Source organism: Gambusia affinis, linkage group LG14 (assembly GCF_019740435.1).
Source record: "Gambusia affinis linkage group LG14, SWU_Gaff_1.0, whole genome shotgun sequence".
Taxonomy (NCBI): Eukaryota; Metazoa; Chordata; class Actinopteri; order Cyprinodontiformes; family Poeciliidae; genus Gambusia; species Gambusia affinis.
In genome coordinates this window covers 10,196,488-10,223,408 of record NC_057881.1, presented here as the reverse complement: position 1 = coordinate 10,223,408, position 26,921 = coordinate 10,196,488, and the positions used below count along the sequence as shown (strand labels likewise).

At 37.3% G+C, this 26,921-nt stretch overlaps 2 protein-coding genes and 1 long non-coding RNA gene across 5 annotated transcripts in view; all 3 read right to left on the bottom strand.

The window, feature by feature from the left end:
• Nucleotides 1-137: 137 nt before the first annotated feature.
• Nucleotides 138-6,225, bottom strand: tmem79a (transmembrane protein 79a). Its single transcript, XM_044139258.1, has 5 exons — nucleotides 6,054-6,225; nucleotides 4,381-5,154; nucleotides 3,388-3,445; nucleotides 1,971-2,193; nucleotides 138-908 (listed from the first exon to the last, which is right to left on the bottom strand). The coding sequence occupies exons 2-5, from the start codon at nucleotides 5,017-5,019 to the stop codon at nucleotides 716-718; spliced, it is 1,113 nt and encodes a 370-aa protein (XP_043995193.1). The 5' UTR covers nucleotides 5,020-5,154; nucleotides 6,054-6,225; the 3' UTR covers nucleotides 138-715.
• Nucleotides 6,226-8,309: 2,084 nt separating this feature from the next.
• Nucleotides 8,310-14,634, bottom strand: LOC122843085 (origin recognition complex subunit 4-like). Its single transcript, XM_044137584.1, has 2 exons — nucleotides 14,202-14,634; nucleotides 8,310-12,529 (listed from the first exon to the last, which is right to left on the bottom strand). Exon 2 carries the CDS (start codon nucleotides 12,487-12,489, stop codon nucleotides 11,305-11,307), a length of 1,185 nt encoding a protein of 394 aa, XP_043993519.1. The 5' UTR covers nucleotides 12,490-12,529; nucleotides 14,202-14,634; the 3' UTR covers nucleotides 8,310-11,304.
• Nucleotides 14,635-16,737: 2,103 nt separating this feature from the next.
• The window catches only part of LOC122843099, a 35,446-nt gene continuing 25,262 nt past the window's right edge, over nucleotides 16,738-26,921 (bottom strand). For all 3 annotated transcript variants that reach the window (XR_006372665.1, XR_006372664.1, XR_006372666.1), the window contains 2 exons: nucleotides 19,961-20,022; nucleotides 16,738-17,010 (listed from right to left, as the gene is read on the bottom strand). This is a non-coding gene — a long non-coding RNA (uncharacterized LOC122843099). The remainder of the gene's footprint in view (nucleotides 17,011-19,960; nucleotides 20,023-26,921) is intronic.

Genomic DNA, 26,921 nt, shown 5'->3' with positions numbered 1-26,921 from the left:
CACACATTTAATTCGAGTCTCATCTTAAAGTCTACAACCAGACAGTTGCTTGTTTTTTAGGTTTGGATTTATAGATTAAAAACATTTTTTACTTGCATTTGTTCATTTAAGTGAATATAAAATAAAAGAGAGGCACATGTTATAAATTGGCTTTAATTGCACGTTGTTACTAAGGTTTCATTCAATCATTCACTGAAGCTTATCTGAGCCAAACAAAACAAACTTAATGTCTTTAATAACAGAAAACTGGCACATAATAAGTAAACACTTTAGAAAATCCTGAGAAAACATGCAAGTTTGGTTGCATATAATAACTAATAACCATATAACTACAGGCAGGGTGATATAAAGGTTAATACAGGAATAAATAGTGAACATTATAATCCTTAGGATTTTAACTGAATATTAATATTAGACGTATTTGTAGATGTTTATTGGGAGAACAGAAGATTTATTTGCCTTCTAACTCAGTACATTCAGTGGTTTTACTTACAGTCATTACAGATTTCCAAACTAAGCTTGTTTGGTTGGTTTTCATTGTAAACAAGCAGCTTAACTCGCCACACATCCACCGCAGAGACATAAAAGTCTAAATCAGACTCAAACTTAATGATGGAACATATAAAAGGTGTCTGTGTGATTTGCCTGAGTGCGTCATGTTTCCTGAGGTTCCTGAAGGTGTCGTAGCTGCTTTTCTCACCATGTTTTGGAGACCTTAAAACCACCAGCGCAGCTTGGGCGGAGGATCGGTGGCGGGCGGCGCCACATCGAACACGGAGCCCGGCCCGACCGCCGCGCAGACGTAGTAGATGTTGGCGCCCAGCATCACCAGGATGGGGAGGAAGGAGAAGCTGAAGCCGAAGGCCCTGATGCTGCTGCCCAGAGCGAGGCAGACCCAGTAGATCAGCCTGCAGAGAGACGAGGATCCATCAGAACCACGGATAGCAACAGCAGGAGAAATATCAGAACAGAACCTCTACAGAGAAACTTGGAAACCGAGTCCAGGCTGACAAATGGATGGATGGATGGATGGATGTTGGTTAAAAGGTTGGTTGAACGGATGGATGGATGGATAGATTCTCTGACAATGGATGGGTTAATTGGATGGATGGATGAATGACCAACTTTACAAGTAAAATAAAAACATCACATGGATGATTGTCAGATGTGATGGATGGATGGACAGATGGACAAACTGAGATGGATGGATGGATGGATATCACATGGCAACCAGGTTGAGCAACAGATCAAACGACTGGTTCAGATGGTAAAGCTGCAAGAAGGAACTTAAGTTTCCTGCTGAATCCCTGCTGGTGTCATGAACCAGGTTAGGCATGAGTTCATTTCCACCCGTGTTCATCAAGAAAAAAAAACACATTGTTGAGTATTACTGGCATCTGAACTTACAGGAAGTTTATAGTTACAAAAGGAAGTGCGTTGCTGGAAAGTTTTTAGATAATGATTCATCGATCGGTTGAAGGCAGACAAACGAAACATGAACGTTTTCCAAGATAAAGCTATGAAGTCGCTTTTCTAAGACAGAGTGAGAAATCTAAAATTACCAACAAGAATTCACCAAATGGTTTCTAAACACTTGCTGTAACAACAACAAAAAAAAACATTTGTCTTTTCCAGAAGTCATTGTACAGCGCATGCAGAGGTAAAACCAGCTGACCAAATGTGCTGGAGCTTTGCTCAGGTAGCTAGGTGATGGGTGAAACTCTGCTGGGGTTGTGCACGGGTAGTGCCTGCTGATTTGTGATGTTACATTCAGGAGGTTTTTGAAACAGCTCTTTTGCTGGATACCAAAAAATCTTGACTTATTATTGTTGTTTTGTTTTTTTTTAAAACACTTGGGCTGGAAGTACAAAAACATACAAAATGTGAGTTTTGCATAACAGGCTCCCTTTAAAAAAAACAATCAGTACAACAATAAAATCCCTTTTTATCAGTTTTGTGTGAACACCCACCTGCCAAAAACAAATATGATGGCGAGCAGCGGCACCAGCTTAAGAAGGTCCTGGCTGACATAGGTTGCCATGACGGCAAGCTGCAGGAAGTAGAAGAGGAAGAGAGGCAGCGATTCGTTGACGTAGTGCCAGTGAACCATCACTTCCTTGTCCACCAGATTCCCCTGATAGAGCGGCTTCAGGGCGCTGAAGCGAAGCCGGGCAATTCCCTGGACCAACACGCCTGCGCGCACACACACACACACACACACACACACACAGGTTACTGGAAATCAGAGCAGAAATCACACAACATGTGGGAACTCTGAGGTCTTGCTAGAGCTGAAATGATTAACTGATTAATTATTAACGAGTATACAGACTCCAACAACACAAAAATTAATTCAAAAATGTACAAAAAACATTTAAAAATTGTATTTAAGATGGAAAACAGAAAAATGTCCCACCTAGAAGTCAAGTCAGTTTTAGTTTCACTTGGTTCAAATTTTGTAAATAAATCCCCTGTTAACCACCTTTTACTATCCAATTATAAATGAGTTTATCCAAAAAAAATAACCAACAGATCAGTCCTACACTTTATTAGAAAGCAGAAAGGTTGAGCTTTTCACATGTTTAGACATATTTATTAGCAGAAGGTACATCTTTTACTACAAATTATCAAGAAAACACAAACAAATCCTATTATTGTCTCCGTTTAAACAATCACTTATAATATTAAATTTTTCCAAATAGATAAATGTTAAAAATTAGAAAACAAGGACCACCAACATTGGAAAAATTTACTCATTGAACATATTTCCGTAGATTCTCACTTACATTATAAATAACATAATTATCTTATGCATTATGATTGTTTTTGTTTCTTCCTTTTTTCTCTCTTTTTTCCTGTATTATTCTTTACATCCCAGGTAATTCCTTTATATAATGCACCAAACTCCACTTGGTAACTTTTTAACTCCAGTAATTTATCCATTACATGTTTATATTTACCTGCCTCCTACAGAAAATGTTTTGATTTATTAATATTGTCACTATTATTACTTGACTGTTGTTATTTTAATTTCTTTACATGCTGATAACGTCAGTATAAATTAATTTAGTTCAGCATCACTGCTCAGACACTCTTTAATGTTCATTCATTTACTCAAAGTACTTTTTTCCTTTTTCACTAATGCTAATTCCTTTTTACCGTTGCAATGTACAATAATTATAAAAAAACCAAGAAGTGCCGTTACTGACTTTTGTGCAAGAATATGTTTTCTTATTTAATTTATTTGTTTATCTGCATTAATGTATTTCTAATATTGTATTTTTAAAAAAGGCCTAAAAATTTGCAGAATATGTCAATATTTTTATCCAATTAATCAAACGATTAATCGTTTACTAAATTAATCGTTAGTTCCGCCGTAGGTCTTACCCAGGATGATGGGGATCATGGCAAAAAATGAGCAGCGGAGTGTGTAGAGCACTCTGTACTGTTGGGTCAAGCAGAATCAAAAAATAATAAAAGATCAAAACTGAAGTTAACAGTTCACAATACTGGTTTAACTATTAATAAATGTATTTTCTGATCAGAAGAGAACAAGTAAACTCCATGGAGAAAGACGTAGAGAGCATGTGGTCCATGTTCTCCCTGGGTTTTCGCCCACAGTCACTTCTCTACTTAAAACCAAAATATAAGTTTAATTAATTTCCATAATAATGTCTTATTACCTTATGATGAAGTGAAATCTTTTAAACTGGTAGTCAGATTTCAACCCAAATAAACTTATCAAACTGATATTTTTTAACTCTGCCACGACTTTAATGCTTTAATTTTGATTAGAGATTTTAACACGTTAAACATTTTAACACAATTAATCGCTCTTTATTTTTCCTTGTACCTGTGGAGGTAAATTTTTGCTTTAAAAACACAATCTAATGGAAAACTGTAAAAGAATATTGTTCTGTGCAAGTTGTGCAAAAACGAGTTGGTCAATCACCAAATATATTCAAGTATAAAATATCATCTCAGTCCTAAATATGTCGCAGCAGCACTGATAAAATATATTTGTTGTTGAGCTCATTTGTATATTTATTCAATAATTTAGCAGCAAAAATGGGGTTTGAATTGAAAGTAGGGCTGCAACTAACAATTATTTTAGTAATCAATTATTTTGACTCTTTCAAATGTCCAGTTAACAATTAATCGATTACTAAATTAGTTCACGATTATTTCAGTAGTTGATTAATCATGATTAATCTGATTAATCATTTTGGACCTATTTGAAAATGTTGATTATTTTCAATTTTAATCGAGTCTCAGCGCTGATTTTAACAGATATTGACCAATTTAAGCATTGACTAATTTCTCTAGATGTGTTTGGAAGTCGATCAGTTCCATTTGGTTCTAATCAACTGGTTTTTTTCACTCACAGTACTTGTCGTCCTGATCTTCCCACTCGGGGTAAAACTGCGCAGCGGGGTTGTGCTCCATGTTCAGCTCCCGCTTCTCCTCCTCCTCTTCCTCCTTGAAGTACCGCTCTTCCTCAGGAAGCTCGTTGGTGGTGGGACACACGATCGTGACATGTGGAGTGAAACCCGTAGAAGGTTTCTCAGACATCCACCCTTCGTCCTCCTCGTCCTCATCATCGGCCAGTGAGCCGTCTCCTTTGTCGTTCCTCCGCAGCTCGATCTCGTCGTCCCTGCACCTCTCACCCTCAGGCATGCTCTCCCTCCACTTCGCTTTGCTCCTCACATCTCCGTCCGCTTGGCTTCGTTCCTCTGACAGGTCCTGACTCAACCCAGAGTCCTTCTCCTCGGGCCCTAAGCCATCATCCAGAAGCAGCCTCCTGTGTTTGTCACCAGGCCAGGGTAAAGTGGACGGCTCACAATGAGCAGATCTCACCATTTCTTCTTCTTCCTCCTCCTCATCTGTGCTCTCCTTCAGCTCCTCTGCGCTAGTGTCACTGTCTTCTTGTTTTTCACCTTCTGTTATTTTAGGTTTTCCATTTGAACCATCAGGTGGAAAAACCACCATGTCATTTAAATCCACGACTAACCCAGCCATTCTGAAACTGTATATTTTGATTTATTTATTGATTTCCAGCAGATATCCAGTTGAATTATAAATATCCTCAGTGTTTGTAGCTACTCCTTTTGCTCAAGGAAGCCATTTTCAGACACAGCAATCCTGGAAATTTCCCTGTGAAGACAAGAACAGCAACACACCATTTTATCCTAACAGTCAAAGTTCAATGTTTATCATGGGTGTGTTGCTCTATATGGCAGATCCTGTCCCCACACAGGACAATCCAGTTTTCATTGTAGGTTTCTGTTCCGGCAACTTTGATTTCACAGGCAGTCAAAAGGTACTATAAACTAAATGTCGCTGGATTTGTGCAGAATTATAAACAAAATAAGGGGAAGGAAAGGGGGGCAGATTTATTATCCATTATTCAATAATAATATACTAAATTCAACACAGTGAATTTTGGCTGAATGTATGTTTACTTTAATTAGGGATGAATCATTTGGAGTCAAAGTAATTAGCATAGCGTTACTCACAGGCATCGTGTTATTTTAAATTAGATGTTTTGTACTTAACAACAATACTAAAGCTAATAATAATACAAATAAACAAATATACAGTTTTGTACAGGCAATAAATCGTCACCTATTTTTTTTTTTCTATTACTGTTTAACTCCTTAAGCAGTAGTAGACTGCTTAAGGAACGTAAACGTTCATCCATCCATTTTCTAACACCCTCGTCCCTTTTGGGGAGTTCTGGAGGTGCTGGTGCCGATCTCCAGCTAACGTTCCGGGCGAGAGGCGGGGTCACCCTGCCGCAAGGCAACAGTCCTACCGACTGGCCACTGTGCAGCCCCCAGCCTTAACCTTTCAACGTAAAACTGTTGGTTTTCGTTTAAAACAGATAAGAAAGATATTATACTTTAAGTTAAAACAACTTATAGCTGTAAAACATGTTACACCTTGTATGTGATCTGTAATGTAGCTAGCGCTGTTTAGCTATGAAGGAATGTAGTTTAGCTCAACTTGTTTAGCGACTACATAACGACTTTAAACGACATAAAATATCAAACCTGAATGTTTCCACCAACCCGGTTGATCAAAACCTTCGTCAACCTTGGGATTTTGTGGAAAGTTTTGTCGTTTTGCAATCCAACGTTTATGCTAGAAGTTATCTGTCAGGTGGAAGAAAGTTGTTTTTCCTCAAAGATTGTTCATTGTAGGAGAGGTATCACTCCGCCGGAGATCCCGGTTCCCAAAAACGTCTTCTTCTTCTTCTTCTTCTTTTCTATTATGGCGGGTCGCAATCAACTTTAAGGTGCATACCGCCACCTACTGTACACGCCCAAAAACGTCCAATGTAGCGGTCGACTTTATCTGACTTTTTCGCATTTATCCCTCAGTGTTCTATAAATAAATAAATAAATCATACATTCCTAAATAAATTAATTTTCAAAGAAAGAAAAATTATTTGAACCCGTTTGTATATTATAGTATTTTATTTATTTATTTTTCTTCTACTTCTGTTCAGTTTCATCCCAAACTTACAGATAAATCACATTCCAAATTACGTTCAGCAATCATTCAGGTTTGGTTCTAGCGATTTTTACACCCTCAGAAATAATGACAGTATAGAAAAATATAAATATTACAAGTAAAAATATTAATAAAAAAAGGCTGTTTGGTAATCAGAATGCAGCTATAATTGCACTTTAGGTAAACACACATTACAAAGAAGACCAGAAAGACAGATGACATTGGTTTTTTAAAGAACGTGACATTTTTAGGTCAAGATATAAAACCCACTCACTCAATGTGAAAATGCATTTTTGTCATTATTAAAATCAGAATTTTATGATTGCATCTCTATAAAAATAAAGCTTGGCATAACATTATAATTTAAAATAAAATAACCTGAAGATGGCTGTTGATTTGTGGGAGGAATTTAAGAATAATCAGGGTATTTTTTGAGAAAAGGTGGAGCTGGGTTCATCTGAACTGAACCGGTCACTATAAAATGATTCGATTTTATGACTCATGATTCCTTTGCTTGCCATATCAGTCACATTCCTAGATATTTCATGTTTCACTTTGTTAGAAGCTAAAACACTGAAGTGCTTCTCAGTGAACCTGAGTTTGAATTTCCTCCTGCATCATGTGCAGGTACTGAGCAACAGGTATGTGTGGCTTTTCCGCCATGTTTCCACCCTGAGGGCACCGCAGTGTTGACTGAAGACAATGGAAAAATTTTACAACTGGAGTCTGATTAGATAAGCTGGAGGAGAAACAACATGAGGGACATCAGGTGATACTGCCAGTCATCCACTAAATCAAACTTCAGAGGCAATAATGTTGCATTATCTGTTGAAAAAGAGACCACTTATCATTTTAATCAACATCTACTAAAGGAAATGAGTTGGCATTCTTAAAGAACAAACATTCAATTGACATTTTTGGGTTTGAAAATAAGGAATAGCATAAAGGTTTTGCAAAAGAAGGATAAACTTTTATGTGGGAAAATTATATTAAATGACAAGAAAAGCAGATATAAATAGAGGTTGCTGGATGCTTTATTGTCATTCTGTGCATTTATTTTCAGACAGAAACAGTTAGAATCTGCATTTGTTTTATTTAAAATATTACCTTGTTCTGTATTAACTTAACCCATATGAAAAGGTTGCAGATCTCTGATCTAAAACAATAAAATTTTATGGAGTTTTACAAGACAATAAAGTTGCAGTTAAACCGACTAATTCTTTAGTTCAAGTTTTTCATTAATGTTTAAATATATAACTGTTTATACACAATAAGCTGGTTTTAGAGACCATGACACTGGTCAAAATGTTGAAATAGTTGACAAGAAATGAAACCAGGAAAGATAAAAAGGAGGGACAAGTAAGAAAGAAATGAAGACTGCGGAAGAAAATAAGGAAAATGTGAAATGAAAAAGACGACAGAAAATGAGGAAGGGAGCCTGGAAGGACAAAATTAACGCAACATTTAGAGAATCTGACTTTGAATAAAATCTGAAAATACAAAAAATATTCTAAAATCTTTTTTTTCAGACCTGGGAAACATTTAAATATAATTATAGACTTGTAAAAACAACTTCATAAGTAGGATTTTTATATATATGAAGGTTTTTCAGTTTGTAGTGATTCATCTGTCCTAACACAATCTTTGTCAGTGACTCAGGTGCATAGTTCATTAATGACGTCACAAACAGGACTTGAGGGTGTGGAGCCGCTGGACAGAATTAACCTGAGCTGCTACTAGCCATTATTTACTCAAATATTTATAACGTTTAAAAAAAAACAAACAGCAAAAAATAAAATGGCCAGATGAACATTTTATTTTAATTCAAACATTTTCTCACAAATTATTAATCTTAAAAATCCACCTCAAAGCCTAATTCTCTCTTAGATTTCAAATGTTGTCAATATGAGTAATAATCACGTACAACGCACAAGTACCCCAAAACACACACATGAATGTTGGTGAAATCATCAATTGATCCCAAAAAATGTTAAAAATAAAGAATAATAAAAAAGAAAAACAATGAACGCTACATGCCTAACATTAAAAGACAAAACAAATTGTTAATAGATACAAACAGGAGGAAATCTTCCAGGGCGCAACAGGAAAGCGAGATGTGGTTTTTATTGGACTGCTGGAGGAATGCAACTAATAGAGACTCAATAAAATAAAGTACATTCAAAGCTTTGGCACTGAGGCAACAACAGAACATGAACAAGAAACAACTGAAATGCTTAATATCAAACAACTTCATCCCAAAATGAACGTTAAATTATTAGAAACAAAATACCTCAAATTGACACTTTTTTTGTGTTCAATACTTTGTTTTTAAAAACTGTTTCCACCGTGGGTTTAAGAAAAGCACATTTTGGCCGATTTACAAGGCATAAAAACAAGATTCTGAATGGAAAAAACTAGATCAGCTTCTAGCGCCACCTTCTGGAGGATGGTAAAGGTCTTCAGCTTCATCTCTTAATGGACAAGAAGGGTTTGTGTCAAAAATAAGCCGGAAAGGAACAAGAAAAGTCCCTGACACACCGATAAAACTACTAGAGGTCGAAATCGGCCCGATTTTCCATTAATGAACTCCAATCAGTGACCAAAAAAATTAAATAAAAGCATCAAAAACAGGAAGTCCGGCTATTTTCAGTCTGTAAAGGCATCAACAATCAACATATACTTTGACACATTTTGTCTTGAACTGAATACAATTCAGATAAAGGTTAAAGGTCAAGTGCTTAAATGGACATAATCTTGTATTTCCTTCATGCGAATGTACAGACATGTTTTTCTTGGGGGTTTTTTTTTTTTACAATCCCTAGAAAGAAAAAAACCAGAACAAATAGTCTGAATCAAACTTTTTCTTTTATGAATATGTTCAATAAAAACAAAATGCTGCAAAAACACAAAATCCTACCAAGTATTTCTGCCCTAGTTTTCACTACAACTATGCTAACGCTTCGAGGGTCGTCTCCCTCAGCAGTGGCTCTGCGTACCGAATCCACTGCCCTTCACCCTGACGACCCGTCAGGTTCAGAACCAACCTCAACAGTGGTGGGTCTCATCAGGGACGACAACAAACGGGCGAAACATCAGGTGTGAGGCAAACCATCTAATCCTGAATGCCAACAGTAGAAAAAGCTCAGCAATGTCTGCGCTTTTTATGCTGGATGAGAATAGGGCTGTCGCGATAAACAATAAATCAATTAATCACATGATAAATGAAAATTATCGACCTCATTTTAATTTATTGTGCGTCATCCAGTGATGACACTGGATGAAAAAAGGCTCAACTCCGCTGACGCCTCCCTTCCTCATTTACTCAGCGTAATGGAGGAGTGAACTATTGCATCAGAGATTTCTGTCTTTATCTAAACATAATGATTATTGAAGAACTATTTAGTATTATTTAGACTTCATAATCTCTACTGTTTTGTTTGAATGTAATTTTATTTCCACTTTGGTTTTATGTCATTTAGATTTTATTCAACTGCATTTTTTAACAAATCCTGAGAATCCATTTTATTTTTGCTTTTGGTTGTTTTGTTTATTTATTTTTTATCAGTTCCAGTGTTAAATGTTCTTTTGGACAAAAAAAGTATCTATTTTTGGCAGGATGTTGCCTGCATTAGCATCGCATCAATTTAAGATGGTCTTCAAACAATATTATCATTTATCGCAATAATTTTTGAGACAATTAACCGCTCGGCAGAATTTGTTATCGTGACAGGCCTAGTGGAGAAGAGCAAACCTTCCCGCTCCCATCCTCACCACTTCCTGCAGATGGACAATAGAGAGCGTACTGACCAGCAGCATCTCTGTCTGGTTTGGAGCATCCAACACCTCAGACTGGCAACGTGTGGAGAGAGAGAGGTGAGGACAGCTGGGATTCATCTGGGCCGATCATCGTACCATCCCTAACGGCGCTCACAGCCGCAGTCTGTCCAGGGTTCGGTCGATTATAAAGGTTTGTTCTCCCTGCTGCCTAAAAACTTCAAATGCAAAACAACCAGATTCCACAAAAGCTTCATCCCTCATAAGACTGCTAAAATGCCATTAGTTTAACCTTTTATTATATATATTTACATTAATAATATTATTTATTGGAGCCTTGCAGCGATTTTCTTTCAATTTGTACATTTTTAAACATACAATTGAATGACAATAAACTCTAATACACTTGAATTAAGACAAGTCTTAAAAACTTTTTAGCAATATGTAAGACATTGTTTTAAGTAAATAATTTCTTAATATTGATTCACTCATAATATTGGAGAAAATTTATTGTTATAAGTGCCAGTGGAAATATTATTTTAATCAATATTAAGTAATTATTTACATAAACAAGCTCCTATCTTGCTGAAAAGTTACTATTTTTGTCTTGTTTCAAGTCTACTATAGTGTTTGCACTAAAGAGTAGACCAAAAATACTTGATAAGATGTGTTTTCGCAGTGAAACGCATCAGAATCTGTCAAAATTTGAATCAGCAGGATCACAAAGAAAACCCAATTTCAATTTCAGATGACAAAATTCAGATCGGTGCATCTCTATGAGAACAACCTGTCTGTATTGGCTTCCAATTTTCACTCAGATGAAAGAAATAACTTTTTCCAAAAAAAAAATTAGAATAATAGCAAAAGCACAATAAAAGAGATGACGACGTTAGAAGTAAAACTGGAGACGCTGCTGAATACCTAGCCTAGCAAACGGACAGAAGGTTAAAACACATGATCTATGACTCAACGGCAACGACTACAGCCAACGTCGTGGTCAGACCGGACCGTACATCAAGCCTGCTCGCTGTTGTCGTAGCTAACGTCCTGAGCCAGGACAGTTTCTCCCGGTTCCTCCCCGCGTATCGACGCCGCCTCCATCTGCTCCTGTTCGCCTTCGCTAGCTGCCTTGGAGTTGTTGAACTGCGCGTCTCCTCTGGTGGAGCCTTTCGGGCGGCCCCGCTTCTTCCGGGGGCCGCCGTCGTCTTTGCTCGGGTTAGCCGCCGGGCGGCCTCTTTTCCTCGGCGTTCCGTCGCGCGGGGAGGAAGGAGACGTTAGGCTCTTTCGTAAGTGAGCACCTTTCTTGGACTTGCGCGGCCGACCGCGGCCTCTACGAGGCGTCGTTGACGCTTCCTCCTCGACTCGGGGGTATTTCCGCGGTCTTCCCAGGGGTTTCCACACTTTGGGCTTCTTCAGCTCCTCCGCAGAAGGCAGAGGATACTTCCGTGGTCTTCCCTGCTTCCTACGCGCTTTAAAAGGAGACGGATTATTCTTCGTAGAGCCCTTTGGTCGGCCTCTTCCTCTCTTCACCGGTTGGGAGTCATCCAAGTTCTTCCTCGGTCTTCCTCTTCCTCTGTGAGATTTCTTTGAGACAGTTTTGGGAACGCCACCGCTGTACTTCACCACAGGCTTCCTGGGTCGACTTGTTGACATATTCAGTGATTTCTCCGCATCCCAGTTACTATCCTCCCGCTCCATCCTCGATTTTTTATTGGGAGATCCTTTCGGTCGGCCTCTTTTCCGAGGAGTTACGGAGCTGCCTTCGTCTATGTCAGACTTCCGCTTTAAGGGGGCTTTCGGGCGCCCTCTTTTGCGCGGACTTCCGCCGCCGTTCACTAAGCCTTCAGAGGCAGGTTTCTTGCCAGACCCCGGTGGTCGTCCTCTTTTCTTTGGAGATTGTTCTGTATTGTCGCTCCTTTTCTGTTTCGTGGACCCTTTCTGCCTCCCTCTGCCCTTGCGAGCTGTATCCGGGGTGTCCGCGTTTTCTTCCCCAGACTCCCGCGGCTCCTTGGGTTGAGTCGTGTTGTTTGAATCACCTGAATCCTGAATCAGGTCTACTGCAAAAAGCGGTTTATTCTTGGAGCTTTTTGGCCTCCCTCTCCCTCTTTTGACCGGAGTTTTATTCACCACGTCGGCCTCCCCTTCACTGCTAGCGGGGTCTTCTTTTTCCGTCTTGGCCATTACCACTTCCTCTTCCATTCTGCTTCCTGAAGCTCAGACCTGCTCCGCCAGTCTACTCCTGTAAACCCACACAAGATACAATCCAAACATTAACTGGTTAATGCTTGTTTCAGCTCAGAGTGAGGATTATTTGAGCAGTTGAATAGTCTATTGGATACTGTCTATTGGAAACAGTATCCAACTAGTCTATTATTCTGACATTAATCAGATAAAAATGACGCTCTGCAGATTTTTCATTTAACCAGATACGTTTTGTAAACATTAGAAATACATTAATATTGCAAATATAGAATTTAATTCAGTTCTTTAAATTAAGAAAATATCAACATTTATGCCTAAAATTGTATAACATTTGGGTCACAAATTATGAAAAACCCTTTGGTGAACCACTGTACTAATAAATTTAGTATACATTTTTTTACTCCCGTTTTTTAATAGGATTGTGTCATTAAATTAAAAATATTTAATATTTAATATTATACACTATGTTTTTTGTTGCTTCAAAATAGTTAACACATGTCATAAAGAAAATACAATCGGAAATGAGAAATACCCACATGTATTTAAATGTTTTAATAATTTATTAAATACAAGAATAAATTAGATAATGCAAATGATCTAATTAAGTTTTTTTAAGTTAAAATTAATTCTTCTAGTATTTAAGTTGTATTTATTTAAATGAGTTCAAAGTCTATGTGCTGAATTGCACCATGAAATAATTCACTTTCACGGAGACTCCATCCATCCATCCATCCATCCATCCCCCATCCATCCACCCACGTTCACCCTTGTCCCTAATGGGGTCGGGAGTGTTGCTGGTGCCTATCTCCAGCTACGTTCTGGGCGAAAAGAGACTCAACCCAATATTTGCAAAGGACCAGTAAACTCTACTGAAATGACACACACAAAAATAAAAAACTTTTGTTTTTAAATCACTTTATGAATGAACTTAAACTGGTGTCTTTCTGAAAATAAAAACATTTTATTTGTAAACTTATCAAAGGTATTAAAAATATACAAAAAAGTTAATATTTCTAATACTGAGATATTATATAAATAAAAATTTGAACAATTTTCAACAAATAATTACATTTAATTCATATATTTCTAATCAAATTTAACACACATTCATATTTTTAAAAATATTTACTGATTTAATTTTGGCACCTCTGGTACTCCATAAGTAACTTATAAATAGCATAGTAAATGTATTGCATTCACTTTTATTCCAGTTATGAGAACGAGTAAAAGGCGCCCTCTACCGGCAGAACGCCACTTTTAAGGAGGACCTCTAAACTAGGAAGCCAAGTTCGGGTTGCTTCTCAAAAGGCTCTGTCTATTTCCTGGATTGCAGTCTCATAACGGCGGGAAAATACACAGGCGTCTAAATCAATACAATGCAGTCAACACTACAGAATGTGTGTTGTCTCAATGTTAATTTCCAGTATGAACAATAATAAATAAAATATATGCAACATGCGTCAGAGAGCCCTTGAGACACGGCGCATTTTTAATCAGAGTATTTATTTAAAATTAGAGCCGCAATAAAAGCTTTGACCACAGTCTAGGTTATTTTCCAGGTATTAGCCAGCTTCAGAAATCTACCGCTGTAGATAGAAATGTAAAGACGATCAAAGGCTGCAAACACCAGGGTGCATTTCTCATCTGAAACTCAACCCCTGTGAGATTTCAGGTTAATTTTTCGGTAAATATGAATTCAGGAGACATACCGTAAACCGAAAGTGCGTGTTTATTGTTGCTGTGATGGCTTCTTCTTCTTCTTCTTTAAGTTCATTGACGGTTGGCAAAAAACGTTAGGTGAACATTACCGCCACCAACCGGTAAGAAATGTGGAGCACATAACATGAAATAAAATAAACCAAAACAAAGAAAAAACAGTATCCTACTATAAAACTTACAATGTTTTCTTTTTGTTTATTTTTTAAATCAAATATAGTCCGATATCTTCTGCTTCCTGAACACTCTTGATTTAATTTTCAAATTACTAAGGTTCCTAATTAGCTGGTTTCTCTGAATCCGGTAATTCCTGCAATACAAAATAACATGTTCTATTTTCTCATCCTCCCCACAGCCACATTTCCCCGTCTGATGTTTCACTATCAAAAATGCTCTGATGGCTCTCCTAGGTGGTCCGTCATGTCTGGGGGACTCTGAAGGAAACAAGAGCTCTGCGGTTTTAGTTCCTAACCGAGTGCGCAAATGTTGTTCCCTGATTCGCACACATTAAACCCTGCTTTATGTAGATAAAATAAAATAGGAACACTGTATAGATTGGAAAAACAAAATGGAAAAATGTACATAAATAGCAATACCAGGTAATTATGTCATATCAATACGTTTTCCATAAAAAATCTGGTATTTACTTTGTACACTTCTGTTGAAAAATGAAACATATCTATAAAAGTGGGTACGTAGAATAATGTATGTAAGCGATAAACGGATTACATGAGTAAGGAAGAGGTTTGGGATCTCTGAAAAAAAAATTCTTTATCTTATTTGCCCCAGTAGTCTAATTCTATTTCATAAATGTGCACACTCCTTAATAAATACTTTGTTGAAGTACTTTCTGATTCAGTTTCAGTAATAAGTCTTCTTTACTTCACACCTACCGTGAATTGTATTTTTTTAGTTTATATTAGCTTTATTTATGGGAAAGTTACAAAATAAAAGAGAACAAAATAAAACAAAATTTTTACAAACCAATAATTTGCCAAAAAAGGAATAGGCTGAAGTCAAGTCATTTTCTTACCTCTTTAATCTTACTAATCTGAAATAAAGTTGTCCTGACGTTTCTCTGTTTGCATTCTTTAGTTACGATGTAGCTACAGAGAGAAACCCTTACAACAGTTATTTGTTGACCATTCAGGATATTTATTCAGACCAAAACATCAGGCGTTAAACCCACATTTGTTGCCTGATATACAGAGAAGCTTTTACTTGATTTTTTATTTTTTTTATTTGTTGACAATGAAATGTTTAATTTAGTTTTCACCAAATGTGCTGCTGATCTTTATGTCCAGAACCTGCTAACAGATTTTGTTGGTTCTTGTAAAGTTAAAAGTCAAAAATACTCAATTTTTAGCCACTAGTCTTCCATGATCAACAGATTACTAAATTTTAGAAAATTTTTCCCAAAACTTTATCCTGGAGAAGTCTGGAGCTTCAAATGCCATAAATGCGTTAGGCATTAGGTTTGTGTAATGTCAAAGATTTTTTATTTATTTTTAAGGTTTTATTGGCTCTAGCGGCCTTTATTTGATAGTTAATTGACAGGAAAGTGGGTAATGAGACGGGGGAAGACATGCGGCAAAGGTCGCCAGGCCGGGAATCAAACCTGCGACGAGGACTAAGGCCTCCTTATGTGGGTTGTGCTTAACCCCTGCGCCACCACAGCACATCCAAGATTTTTTTATTTATTTACAGTTCCAGGATTTTATTTGCTGTTTGAACCAGTTCTGATTTTAAAGTGGTTTAGTCAAATAATGTAGTGAAATTCCACTTTTTTGTTTTTTGTTTGAGGATGAATTCAGTTAGTAACTCAAAATAAACAAACAAGCAAAAAATAGATGAATAAATAAATTTCAAAAACACTTTATTTATACCAAACATACATTCAAAGAGTTGATAGTGATGCTGCAGGCAGGAAGGTTCTACAGCAGCAGTCAGTCTTGCAGTTAATCTGAAGAAGCCTCTGACTGAAGTCGATTGCTGTGTGACAGTATCAGAAAAGGCAATCAGCTCGGCAGTAAAAATATTCCACAGCAGCCTGATCTGGTGGCTAATCCACCTCATTTGCTTTTGCCGCTCCTCTTTTCATCTCTGTTTTAATTCCCGAATTTAACTCACTGTTACACCATTTCAACATCTTGTCCTGTTAGAATATTTAAAAAGTGCATTATTTGTAGGATATAAATTAAGGTTACATAAGGTCTTCTCAAGAATATTTATAAAACAATATAAGTTTATGTTCATAATAAAATTGAAATAAAGCTATAATAAAACACTTAATAGATTTCAGAAGACTACCATTAAAAGTGGATCCAAATTTAAAGAACCTGACTTAAACTATTTTAATGTAACCTGTCTCATAAAATAATATTCATTATAATAGTTTGTAGTATAATAGAATATAAAATTATTTATTGGCTGCAAAGGATATAAAATACATACAAAACAGGAAACAAGATTAAAAATACTCCACAATACAGACAAAATGTCAACATTAATATTAGATGACAACAGCAGGCTTGTTTAGACACTTTATTCATCTAAAATGACAGGATGAATTCAGCAAGCTGTCATAAACTTCCACAATCTGAATCTCTCTTCACGCAGTTTGTAATTTTAGCTGAGCTTATCCCACGCTTGTCCTTCCTGTCTTCATCGAGGAATCATGTCGGCCGAGACGAGAAGGCCAGAAAAAGACGGCAAACAACAAGAGGCAGACAGATTATGTTGCACATGGTGGCTGGAAAAGGGGGAGGAGAATGAGGTAATGTCAGGGTCAGCAGGAAGAATCTAAGACAAAGAAAAAAGAAATATGCAAATGTGTTAATATGTGAGACAAATAGAGAGGGAAAGAGAGAGAAGCTGTCAGTGTGAGACAAGAGAGGCCGAGAGACAATGACAGACGTGGCCGGAGGAAAGGGAAAGGAGCGTTTGAGAAAGACAACCCCTGAGAGACGGCGCGCTGAACCCGCTGCCCCGTCTCAGCCCGCCGCCTCCTCCCAGCCTGTGTGCTTTACCATGGTTACCAGACAGGGCTCCCAATGCAGCCAGTTAATGTGTTTTTCAGCAGCGAGTGCGAGCTGGGTACTAATGTGTCTCAGTCTGTCTCCTGCACAATCAATGTCAACCGTCCTGGGATGCACAAATACGCACGAGGCGCAGAGCCAGGGAGCGCCAAGACACGCTGGCTGGGTGTCGGGCCGAGAGCCGCAGAGCCGACCTCGAGGTTCTGACGTAGAACCTCGAGGTCGGCACATTGGAAACGTTGTAGATGGAGGAAAAAGAGGAGGAAATGTATGTCAAGAAACTCAGAAGTTACGAGAATAAAAACGTGAACATTTCAAAAATGTCGAAAAAGACAAAAATGTTGCTGGAAAAAACACAGAAAGTTTGACATTAATCTATTAATTATTAATCTAAAAAGATCTACAAAAAACATGAACATTTTTGAGTTTGAAAAATTGAAAAATTCTGAAATATTTGAAAATGCAGAAACTTTCTAGAAAAAACTTGGAAATTTTGAAAAGTTTGAAAAATCAAAGATTTCTGAGAAAAAAACTCAGAAATTTAATTTAATTAATTTACGCACTTTTCTAAAAAAAAACAAAAGCAAAACAGGTAATTTCAGAAAAGTTGAAAATGTTCTAAAAAACATGGATATTTTCCTTAGAAAATATGGATATATTTTAGTTTGAAAAAGTCAAAAATGTTGCTAGAAAAAACACAGAAAGTTTGACATTAATCTAAAAAAAATTCTAGGAAAAGAAAAAAAAAAAATTCTGAATTTGAAAAATTTTAAATTTTCCTAGAAAAAAATCTCTTGAGATTTGATTCTCAGAAGTCTAAAATTTGTGAACAAAAAAAGGAGATCAATCCCAGAAATAAAAACCCCCAGAAATTTCTGAGCTCCAAAAATTTAAAATTTGCAAGAAAATATTTTTGAGATTAATCTAAAAAAATCTTCTACAAAAAACATGACAATTTTGAAAATAATTTTTTATGAAAAAAATAAAAATAAAAAATAAAAATTCTGAAATTCTCCAATATTTGAAGATTTGCAAGAGAAAATGCAGAAAATTTCTAGGAAAATCTTGGAAATTTCTGAGTTTGAAAAGTCAAAAGTTTATGAGAAAAAACTCAGAAATGTTTTTGTTAACCTACACGCTTTTCTAGAAAAACAGGAAACTCATTTCAGAGTTATAAAAGTTGAAAGTGTTCAAGAAAAAACAGGGTTTCCATAAAAAAATAAGAATATTTCTGAGTTTGAAAAAGTCAAACATTTGCTAAAACTTTAAGATGAATCTCAGGAATATTGGAGTTTGAAGTCAGTAATTTTTCACTTGAAAGAAACTGTAAACAACTAAACCAGATGCAAATCATTCAGTTTTTATGCCTTGCAAAGATGTTCATGACCCTTGAAATTTCTCTCATTTTGTCTCATAACTGCCACAGACTAATGTGTAAGTTTATGTGCAAAACCAACACAAAGTAACGTAAAATACCAAAGTGTATGGAAAAGGATGTGTGGTTTCAACCCTGTGAAAGAGTGAAAAGGTAAAAAAAACTTGGTTTGTATCTGTAGTTTTAACTCCAGATGTTTTGGAGTTTGTCTTCACTAACTAGAGATTTATTGTTTATTATTATTAACTGGATGTAACGCATCTTTTCACATCAATCTCAACATTTTTTGTTACAGTATTAAAATCTCACACTGAAATAAAAAGTTGCATTAATCGTATGTTTAACATCAAAATAAGGATATAGCAAAGCACATTTTTATTTCCACCTCACTGTTTGAAGTTGCGGTCTGGAAATGTCAGGCAATGACTTAAAAAACATTAGATTTAATACATTTAACCACAACCAAATAAAGACAAAACATAAAATTACATTTTATTTATGACTGCGTCTAAGTGTTAAAAACTACATTAATCAAATGAGAAACAAATCAAAAGATAACCAAACAGGTTTAAACCTACAGAAAAAGTTAATGAAATAAAATACCATAAAAAGACATGAATTGTTGGAAATGGGAAATAAATTAAAGCATTTATCTGCCTTTATTTTAATAAGTCGGGAATTTTCAGAGCAATAAAAAAAGGTTTTAATAAAGTGGAAGTGTGACAATTAATATATCAATAACCAAAGTTTATCTGAAAACCTTCTGGAGAACATCATTTTATTTTCATTGTTTTACTATTTTACTCCAAAACAAAAACAGAATAAGGCTTTTCCCAAGCTGTGGCTTTATTAAAAATTAATAATAATCTGAATGAATGAATGAATGAGTCCTGCGTAGCTGAAAACATCGGGGTCACAAACCTTGGCTGTCTTTTTATTGAAACGTGGAGCAACACAGCGCACAAAGCCAGCCAAAAGCTACTGTCCCCTTGGAAATAAAACGTCCTTTGTCTCAGGTTTCCATGATGACTGAAAACGTTTCCTACAGATTCAGCATCTGACAGGTTTTCTGTCAACATTTTAAAAATATATTCTGAGAAAAAGGATTTAAAATGTTTAATTCTGCTGGAAGCAAATGCATGAAACGTTGTTCCCAAGGACCTCACCTGTGACCTTTTACATCATCACAGGTTAAGGGTCTCAGGGACAATGAAGCACACCTGTGCGACCCACCAAATTCAAGTTTTAACACTTAACTTTCACACTTATGATGCTTTAAATATTAACTGCATCCTGCTGGATGAGAAAAACAAGGTCTAAAATAAGAAACAGTTCCTACGTCACAGAAGCTGGGGTGCCGTTTGTCATAGACGCTCTGCAGAACCTGGACCGGATCCCATCCTGCGGAGACAGACGCACTCAGTTAAAGTTCGGTTTGTTGCAGAAATAACAGTGCCAGTGGATCTACTCAATTGTTCTTTATTTATAATCCCTTTTTATCGTCTGTTTCAGTGGCATAGCCAACGCCTTTCATTCAGCGCAGGGCTGTGGGGTATAACAGTCAAAGAAAGCGCCCTCTGCTGGCAGACACATGTTTGAGCATTTGAGGTAAGATGAAGATACAAATGGAGAGCCGTTTTAACTGCAAGTTGGAGGAATTAAAGAAAGTAAATTAAATCCAGATGAAATGTGTATATTTTTGTAAATATTATCGCCTGTGCTTCATCGACAGCCAGACAGCGATGCCTTCTTATATTCCTACAGGCCTTATGAGCTCATAGGATTATGTAATCACTCCCCCATGACAAAGATGTTCAGCCCTGAACATTTTCTGCAGACAAAACACACGGCACACACATGGGGGGCTCAAATAACACCGGTCTGTCCAGAGGACACCTGTATCACGTCCTGAGCTCTGGACGTTTGTCTCTGGCCGGGCGCAAAATGTGCAGACAAACATGCGACTCGTCCGAAGGGACTTGTAGCGTTCGGTCTGTTATGAATTTACGCTGCGTCTCTTTGTTGTCTCTTTGTCTCTGCTGCACTGAGACACCCTCCTCTGCCCCAGTTTTATGAGTTCCTCTGCTGTCCTCGCAGGCACAGGAGACAAAGACAGGAGGACGTCAGAGAAACATTCACACGTGGAAACGCTGAATCAGACAGAATGGACATGGAGATGGGTGATGTAGGGCGGACGCGGTCAGCCGGATTGATCGTCTCAGTTTGTTAAGCGGCCCGATAAGTTATTCTGGACTCACCATTTGCTTTTGCCTGCTGTTCCTGACATGAAAACACACAAAGACACACGTTTACACTCAGGTCCGCACACAACACACTGTTACGATCAGTTATTAATCCACAGGAGAAACAGGAAAAACGGACATTTATCCATCTGTTAGGGAAGAAAGCGTTTCATAAAACCTATCCTGCCCCGTCTCCACAGTCTTCTCTGAGCGCAGCGCGCGGCGGCGAATGGGAAAAAAGCTTCTGTTTTTCCCCCTCTCACTACCCCTCTATCCCTCACTCTCCTCTCTTTTTCTTTTTTTGTCTCTTCTTCTATCCCTCTCTCTCAGCCGCTGTCCCTGGCTCTGGTGTGTGCCTGTCTCCCTCTGCCAAGTCACATCACTAATTCTCCAGGCGATTAGCGTCCGAACGGTCGATGCCTACGACGCAGGTACACACACACACACACGAATACATGCACACCCGTGCACTCACCCCCACACACACACATGCAGACAGTTGCATTGATTCCATTATATGGTGCTCTAACGGCACCCACACTTCCACCAACCCCCAACAACCATCACCCTCTCCTTTCATAAATCTGTGTCACCTGCATACAACACACACAAACACATAGAGTTACTTATGCAAGCATGCAGCATCTCCAGCTATCGCTCTTTCTCCTTCCTTTACACCCTCCACCACCCTGTCCCCGCCTCCTTCTCCTCCGTCTCGCTCACTCTCTGAACCCCCTTTTTACTTTTTTTCTCCAAGGCGTGACGTCCCGTCTCGCCAAGAGAAGTGGGAAAAAAAAGCGACATTCACATGACGGCATGTGTCTCCATGTGTTCTTGTGTGTGTGTGTGTGTGTGTGTGTGTGTGTGTGTGTGTGTGTGTCTTTGGGCGATACGATGCTCCTGCATCTGGAGGAGAGAGTTTGTCAGGAAGGGGGTTTGCTGGTTCCTGCATCTCAAAGGGAGCGGAGTGTGTGTGTGTGAAAGAGGCAGCAGAGAGACACGAAAAGCTGTGTGAGGATGAAAGCCAAAGGTGATTAACCTCCCGGCCGTTTCTGACCACAGCAGCACAAACAGTCTGCAGTTTATGTCAGCACACAACGCATCCACGCTTTAATTTGGCAGAAAATGTGCCAAATTAAAGTCCCAGCTTAAAATAAAATAGGAGTGAATTTAATGGAGGGTAATATAAATACACAATTTACATCAAATTAATACGGCTGCCTGTTTAGAAACAGCCGGTGTAAAGTGGGTCTGATGTGAAGGCTGAATTTCTGCTGGAGTTGGAAACCTGCCGGGGAGTTGCTTCTTTGTGCAGTGCTCAGCAGAGATCGCTGATATGTGCTTTTTTTTCCTTTTTTTCATCCCTTCCTCGCTGGAGCGCTGCAACGCAATGCGGATACTGGGTGTCTGAGCCACTAGCCAGACACACTGGGGGACTTGGGAGGGGAAGGAGGCGGAGGCAAGTTCAGCCTCGTGCTTCAGGAGACACTGACACTAATGTCTGCTCGTTTAATCAGACATTTGTTTCATTCTTTTAGGTTTTCTGATTCAAAACACATCTCTAAGGTTTCGCTTAGAGTTGAGAAGAAGGCCTGTTGCAATAAATCAATCACATAATAAATTAAAACAAGTTCAATCATTTCCAATTGCATGATTTATTGTTTTTTTTCTCTGTTTCTACCAAAAACTGGATGAGAAAAGTCTTCAATCTGGTTCTTTGGTCTCAACCAGATCTTTTTTTGAAGGACAATTTTGTTACAGAGATTTTATTTTTAATTTTATTTATTTATTCTGTTATTGTATTTGTTTCTTTTGGATATTTAAATGTTCCAGAGGTAAACGTTCATTAGAATTGATTGTTTATTGATCTTTGAGAATGAGTTCTTGTCGTTACCATAATGTAACAATATTACAATATTATCATTTATTGCGATAAATTCTTGAACGATTCATCGTCTAGCAGAATTTGCTAATGTGACAGAGCTACTGAGCAAAACATAAAAAGTAGTTTCAATCAAAAGAGCAGAAATGAAACGACCTTTTGGAAAAACTTGTAATTTTTTATAGAAATCTACTGCAGGTATTTTAAAAACAGAAGCACCACTTCACTTCTATTTTTAGGTTTTGAAAAAGAAAAAGAAGCAAGTCGTGAATGAATATCTAAAAACATTACTATTCCTTTCAGTTTAATTCTGTTGTGAAAATTCTGACAAAATGTAAGATTACCTCCTGGAGTGGTGTTAATGAAACGAAGCCGTTATTGACAGATGGCTCTTCATCCCGTTAGACTGCACCAAATAACTCATCAAAGATACTGCAGGGCGAGGTGTCTGTATTGAAAACTGGATTATCGCGATCTCAAAAGCTAATCACACCTAATCTAGATTTATTAGGTTTACAGTCCAAGCTCAAACTGTTTTGTTGTTTGTGTTTGTGCAAATATAATTACTGACTTGAAAGCGAATTAGAATAATTTGAAACCTAATAATAGCTGCGATGTGTGTGGCGCAGACTGTCAGTTCGTCTGTTTCACTGTTTGCACAACAGATATGCTTCTTTTCTGTATAAAGACGTCAGGAAACACATTTACAGTAGGTTTAGTTTAAATTTAACCCAAGAATTACTTTAATATGTGCTTACTGAGACAGATTTCTCTTTGGGTTCAACAAAAAGTCATTTATTTTATAACTTTCTGCCCTTTTTCTCGCCCCGCTCTCTATACTTACCATATCAAAAGGAGGGTAGACCGAAGGCGTCCATCTGAAGTCTGGGTGACTCCGCAGGGAAAGCTAGAAGGTTGTACAGTTATCTCCAGGCTGTTTATTATGCGAAACCATACAACCAACTACCTCACACTGCAGAGCACCGGAGCAGGGTCAGCGCTGGAGTCTGCCGGCTCTCTGTCTTCTTCTTCTCCTCCAGATTCTCTCTAGTCTTATCAATCGTTATATTTTTTTAATCTGTTTTCTAGAAAATGTAAAATGTCACGCTCCCTAGTGATTTGCACCGATTCTAGAAGTTTAACAATGTGAGAAAGGACAAAAAAACCCCATCCTGAACTGTGGTTTTCTGTGGACTTGTCTCCCTCTTGTGGGAGGACGCAGAACAAAGACGCCCCCTTCCCCCTCCAGAGGCCGCAGCAGACCTTCGCTGTCTGGAATACAAAGACGAGCACTTAACCTGCAGTTGCATACTGTAGGCGTCTGCATGACCTACTTCTGCAAGTGGAGAGGCTGGAATCTTCCTTATCCTCAAAGATTTGATTCAGCTCTGTGCTCAGCTTTGTTTCGCTGCCTCTCTGAGGTTCAACTCTTAACTGTGACCTTTTATTGTTTTAGATCAGGTTGGACCTCTACTTTAATAGCAGTGCTGCTGCAGTTTCTCCGATGCATTTTAAATAGAAACTCTCAAACCGTTTTCTTCTCAAAACGGGTAGCAAAAGTGCTCACATCTGTATTTTGTGACAATCTCAAACGGCAACGTATTTTAGTGAGAGGTGGGTAGAGTACCCAAAAATAGTACTGAAGTAATAATAGCACTACTTCAACATATTTTTACTCAGGTAAAAGTACAAAGTAGCCTTCTAAGGAATTACTCCAGTAAGAGTAAAAATAAGGCTTGACAAAATGGCTGAAAAACTTATCACGATTTTAAAAATTGATAATTATTGATTCCCTTTTTGTTTTAAATATCTGAAATCCTGCCAATTCACAGTTTCTACTCCACAGTGTTGTTTTTGTTTTATTTTTAAGCAGTTATGAGGCACAGAGGAAAAATGTTTTAAAGCGCTGTTGCATCAGTTAGTCGACAAGTTGTTGCTAGGTAACCATAGAATGAGTGAGTTGCTAGGTAACTAAAGAGCGAGTGAGTCAGTTGATTTCACCAACTTTGCTTTACTGGCTGTGAGAAATTGAGCAGCTAAAGTCTCTTCTGCCTACATCCCCCAGAATGCTGTGCGGTTCTGAATCGGAGTTCAATGAATATTCTATCAGATGTATTATCTACTGATATTGATCATATGCCTGTCGCGATATATTTTGTTATTGATTTATTGCCCAGCCCTAAGTTTAAAAAAAGGCTTTTCAAGTACAGAGTTACTGATCTGAACATCTGATATAAATTTATAAATGATGCCACCAGACAGACAAAAATGTTATGTCAAATTCTGGTGTTTTAAAGACTAAAACTAAAAAAAAAAAAAAAAAAAAATCAAATAGATTACATGATTACAAAATAACTGATCCTGGGAGGACTTTTCCAAATCATAAGACATAAACTATGAAGCTAATACTTATAGTCAGTAATGCAAATATGTATGTTAAAACAGAGTAAAGTACTTCTAGTGCCAAATGGAACAGCCGGTGGAAAACTTTTAAAACAAAGCCTGGCACAAACAAGAAGTCTTACTTTAGATTAAACTGTAGGTGTGTCTCTACTTCAAGCATTTTTTCTTTATTGGTGACGCAATCTCACTAATAAGAAGCAGCTATTAAGGTATCCAGACATTTTACTCATTAACTCGTTATAAAAATATTACTGAGGTAAAAGTAAAAAGTACAGTGTAGTAAAACTAATTTTCTCCCAAAAGGTTACATCTACTCATCTAGATGTAACTTACTGCTACAAACATTTGATTTTAGTGGGATTTTATGTGCCATAATTGTTTAGTGGGATGAAAATTTTAATTTTACAAGTTAAAATATGAAAAGTGTGGCATTGTATTTTGCGCCTTTGGGTATTCTGAGTAATGTTTCTGCCAGCTTTGCAGACCTAAAGTCCATCAATTGATTTAGCCCATTCCACTACAGCGCTGCACTGCAAAAAATTCAAACTCTTACCAAGAATGTTTGGTCTAGTTTCTACTGCTAATATTTTAGTACACTTACAATAAGACAAAACTAACTTACAAGTGACTTTTCAATCAATATTAAGAAATTATTGACGTAAGACTAGCTCCAGTATCATGCTGAAAAGTTACTTGTTTGTTAGTTTTCTCTTATTTAAAGTGTATAAAGATATTTACACTACAGACTAGACTAAACATACTTGGTAAGATTTAGCATTTTTTCAGTGCAGAGCTTATTATTGTTGTCCTTCTATAAGGTAAGTATCTCCCTCAGTCTCAAGTGTTTGGGCATCCCTGCAGCATGATGCTGCCACCACCGTGGTTTCTTTTCTCCAAATGTCTCCCAAATAGAAAGCTGAAGTTCTGATCATGGTAAAGAGATGTTTCACTGTGTTTTTTAGCATCTGAACTAACGTAGAACAGTTCTCTTCTACAGCATAAACCATATGAGCCTTAAAGCACATGCAGTTATAAATAATGCCTTTTTAAAACTTGAAAAAGGTTGTTTCAAAGTTTTATTTGGCATGTGAACCACATTTGATATTTTTTGGCTAGTCAGCCACAAGTTTAGTTTAAAACTGTGATTTAAAGTGGAAAATGGGTCAGAAAGCTGTGAAATGGACAAAGTTTTCAGCTTTCAAATGAGCAGGAATAAATGTGTAGTAAAACTGTAACATGACAAATTACTGATGCAGGATGTTATTTAAAATGACTGGAAACTCAAATGTTTTTCTGTTTGAAATGTTCTTTTCCCATACTTATCCAGGCAAAATCCATATTTTTCGATATTTTTTGAGATTGTGTAGCAACTCTGTACACAGCAAACTGCATTTATTTTCCAAGTCTCTTTCAACAATTACTTCCGTGAAGTCCAGATTTGTGCAAGACTAGTAGATGTCCTGTTGACCTTTTCTCCTATCTCAACTGTAGATCTCTGCAGCTGCTCCAGAGTTACCATAGGATCTATGCTGCTTAAATAATTAATCTCATGTGAGAACTGAGATTAAGCTGCACACAGTAATTAGATGACATCTGAAGGAAGTAGTTGCACTAGACTTTATAAAGAGATATCAGGGCTAGGCAAAAATGAATGGAATACTTGTCTAATTTGATATATGCCATTTAGTAACAGTCTATCACAGAAATACAAATTTACTGAAGCTACCCTGATAAATAAGATTAAAGAAAATTGTAGGATGTTTGAAAATGTG

Excerpts from the sequence above, each read along its gene's own strand:
- tmem79a (XM_044139258.1), bottom strand. The coding sequence starts at position 5,019 with ATGGCTGGGTTAGTCGTGGATTTAAATGACATGGTGGTTTTTCCACCT. Across the intron at positions 2,194-3,387 it reads CATGATCCCCATCATCCTGG|GCGTGTTGGTCCAGGGAATT; the intron begins GTAAGACCTACG and ends GTGTGCGCGCAG. Across the intron at positions 909-1,970 it reads ATCATATTTGTTTTTGGCAG|GCTGATCTACTGGGTCTGCC; the intron begins GTGGGTGTTCAC and ends GTCTCTCTGCAG.
- LOC122843085 (XM_044137584.1), bottom strand. The coding sequence starts at position 12,489 with ATGGAAGAGGAAGTGGTAATGGCCAAGACGGAAAAAGAAGACCCCGCT.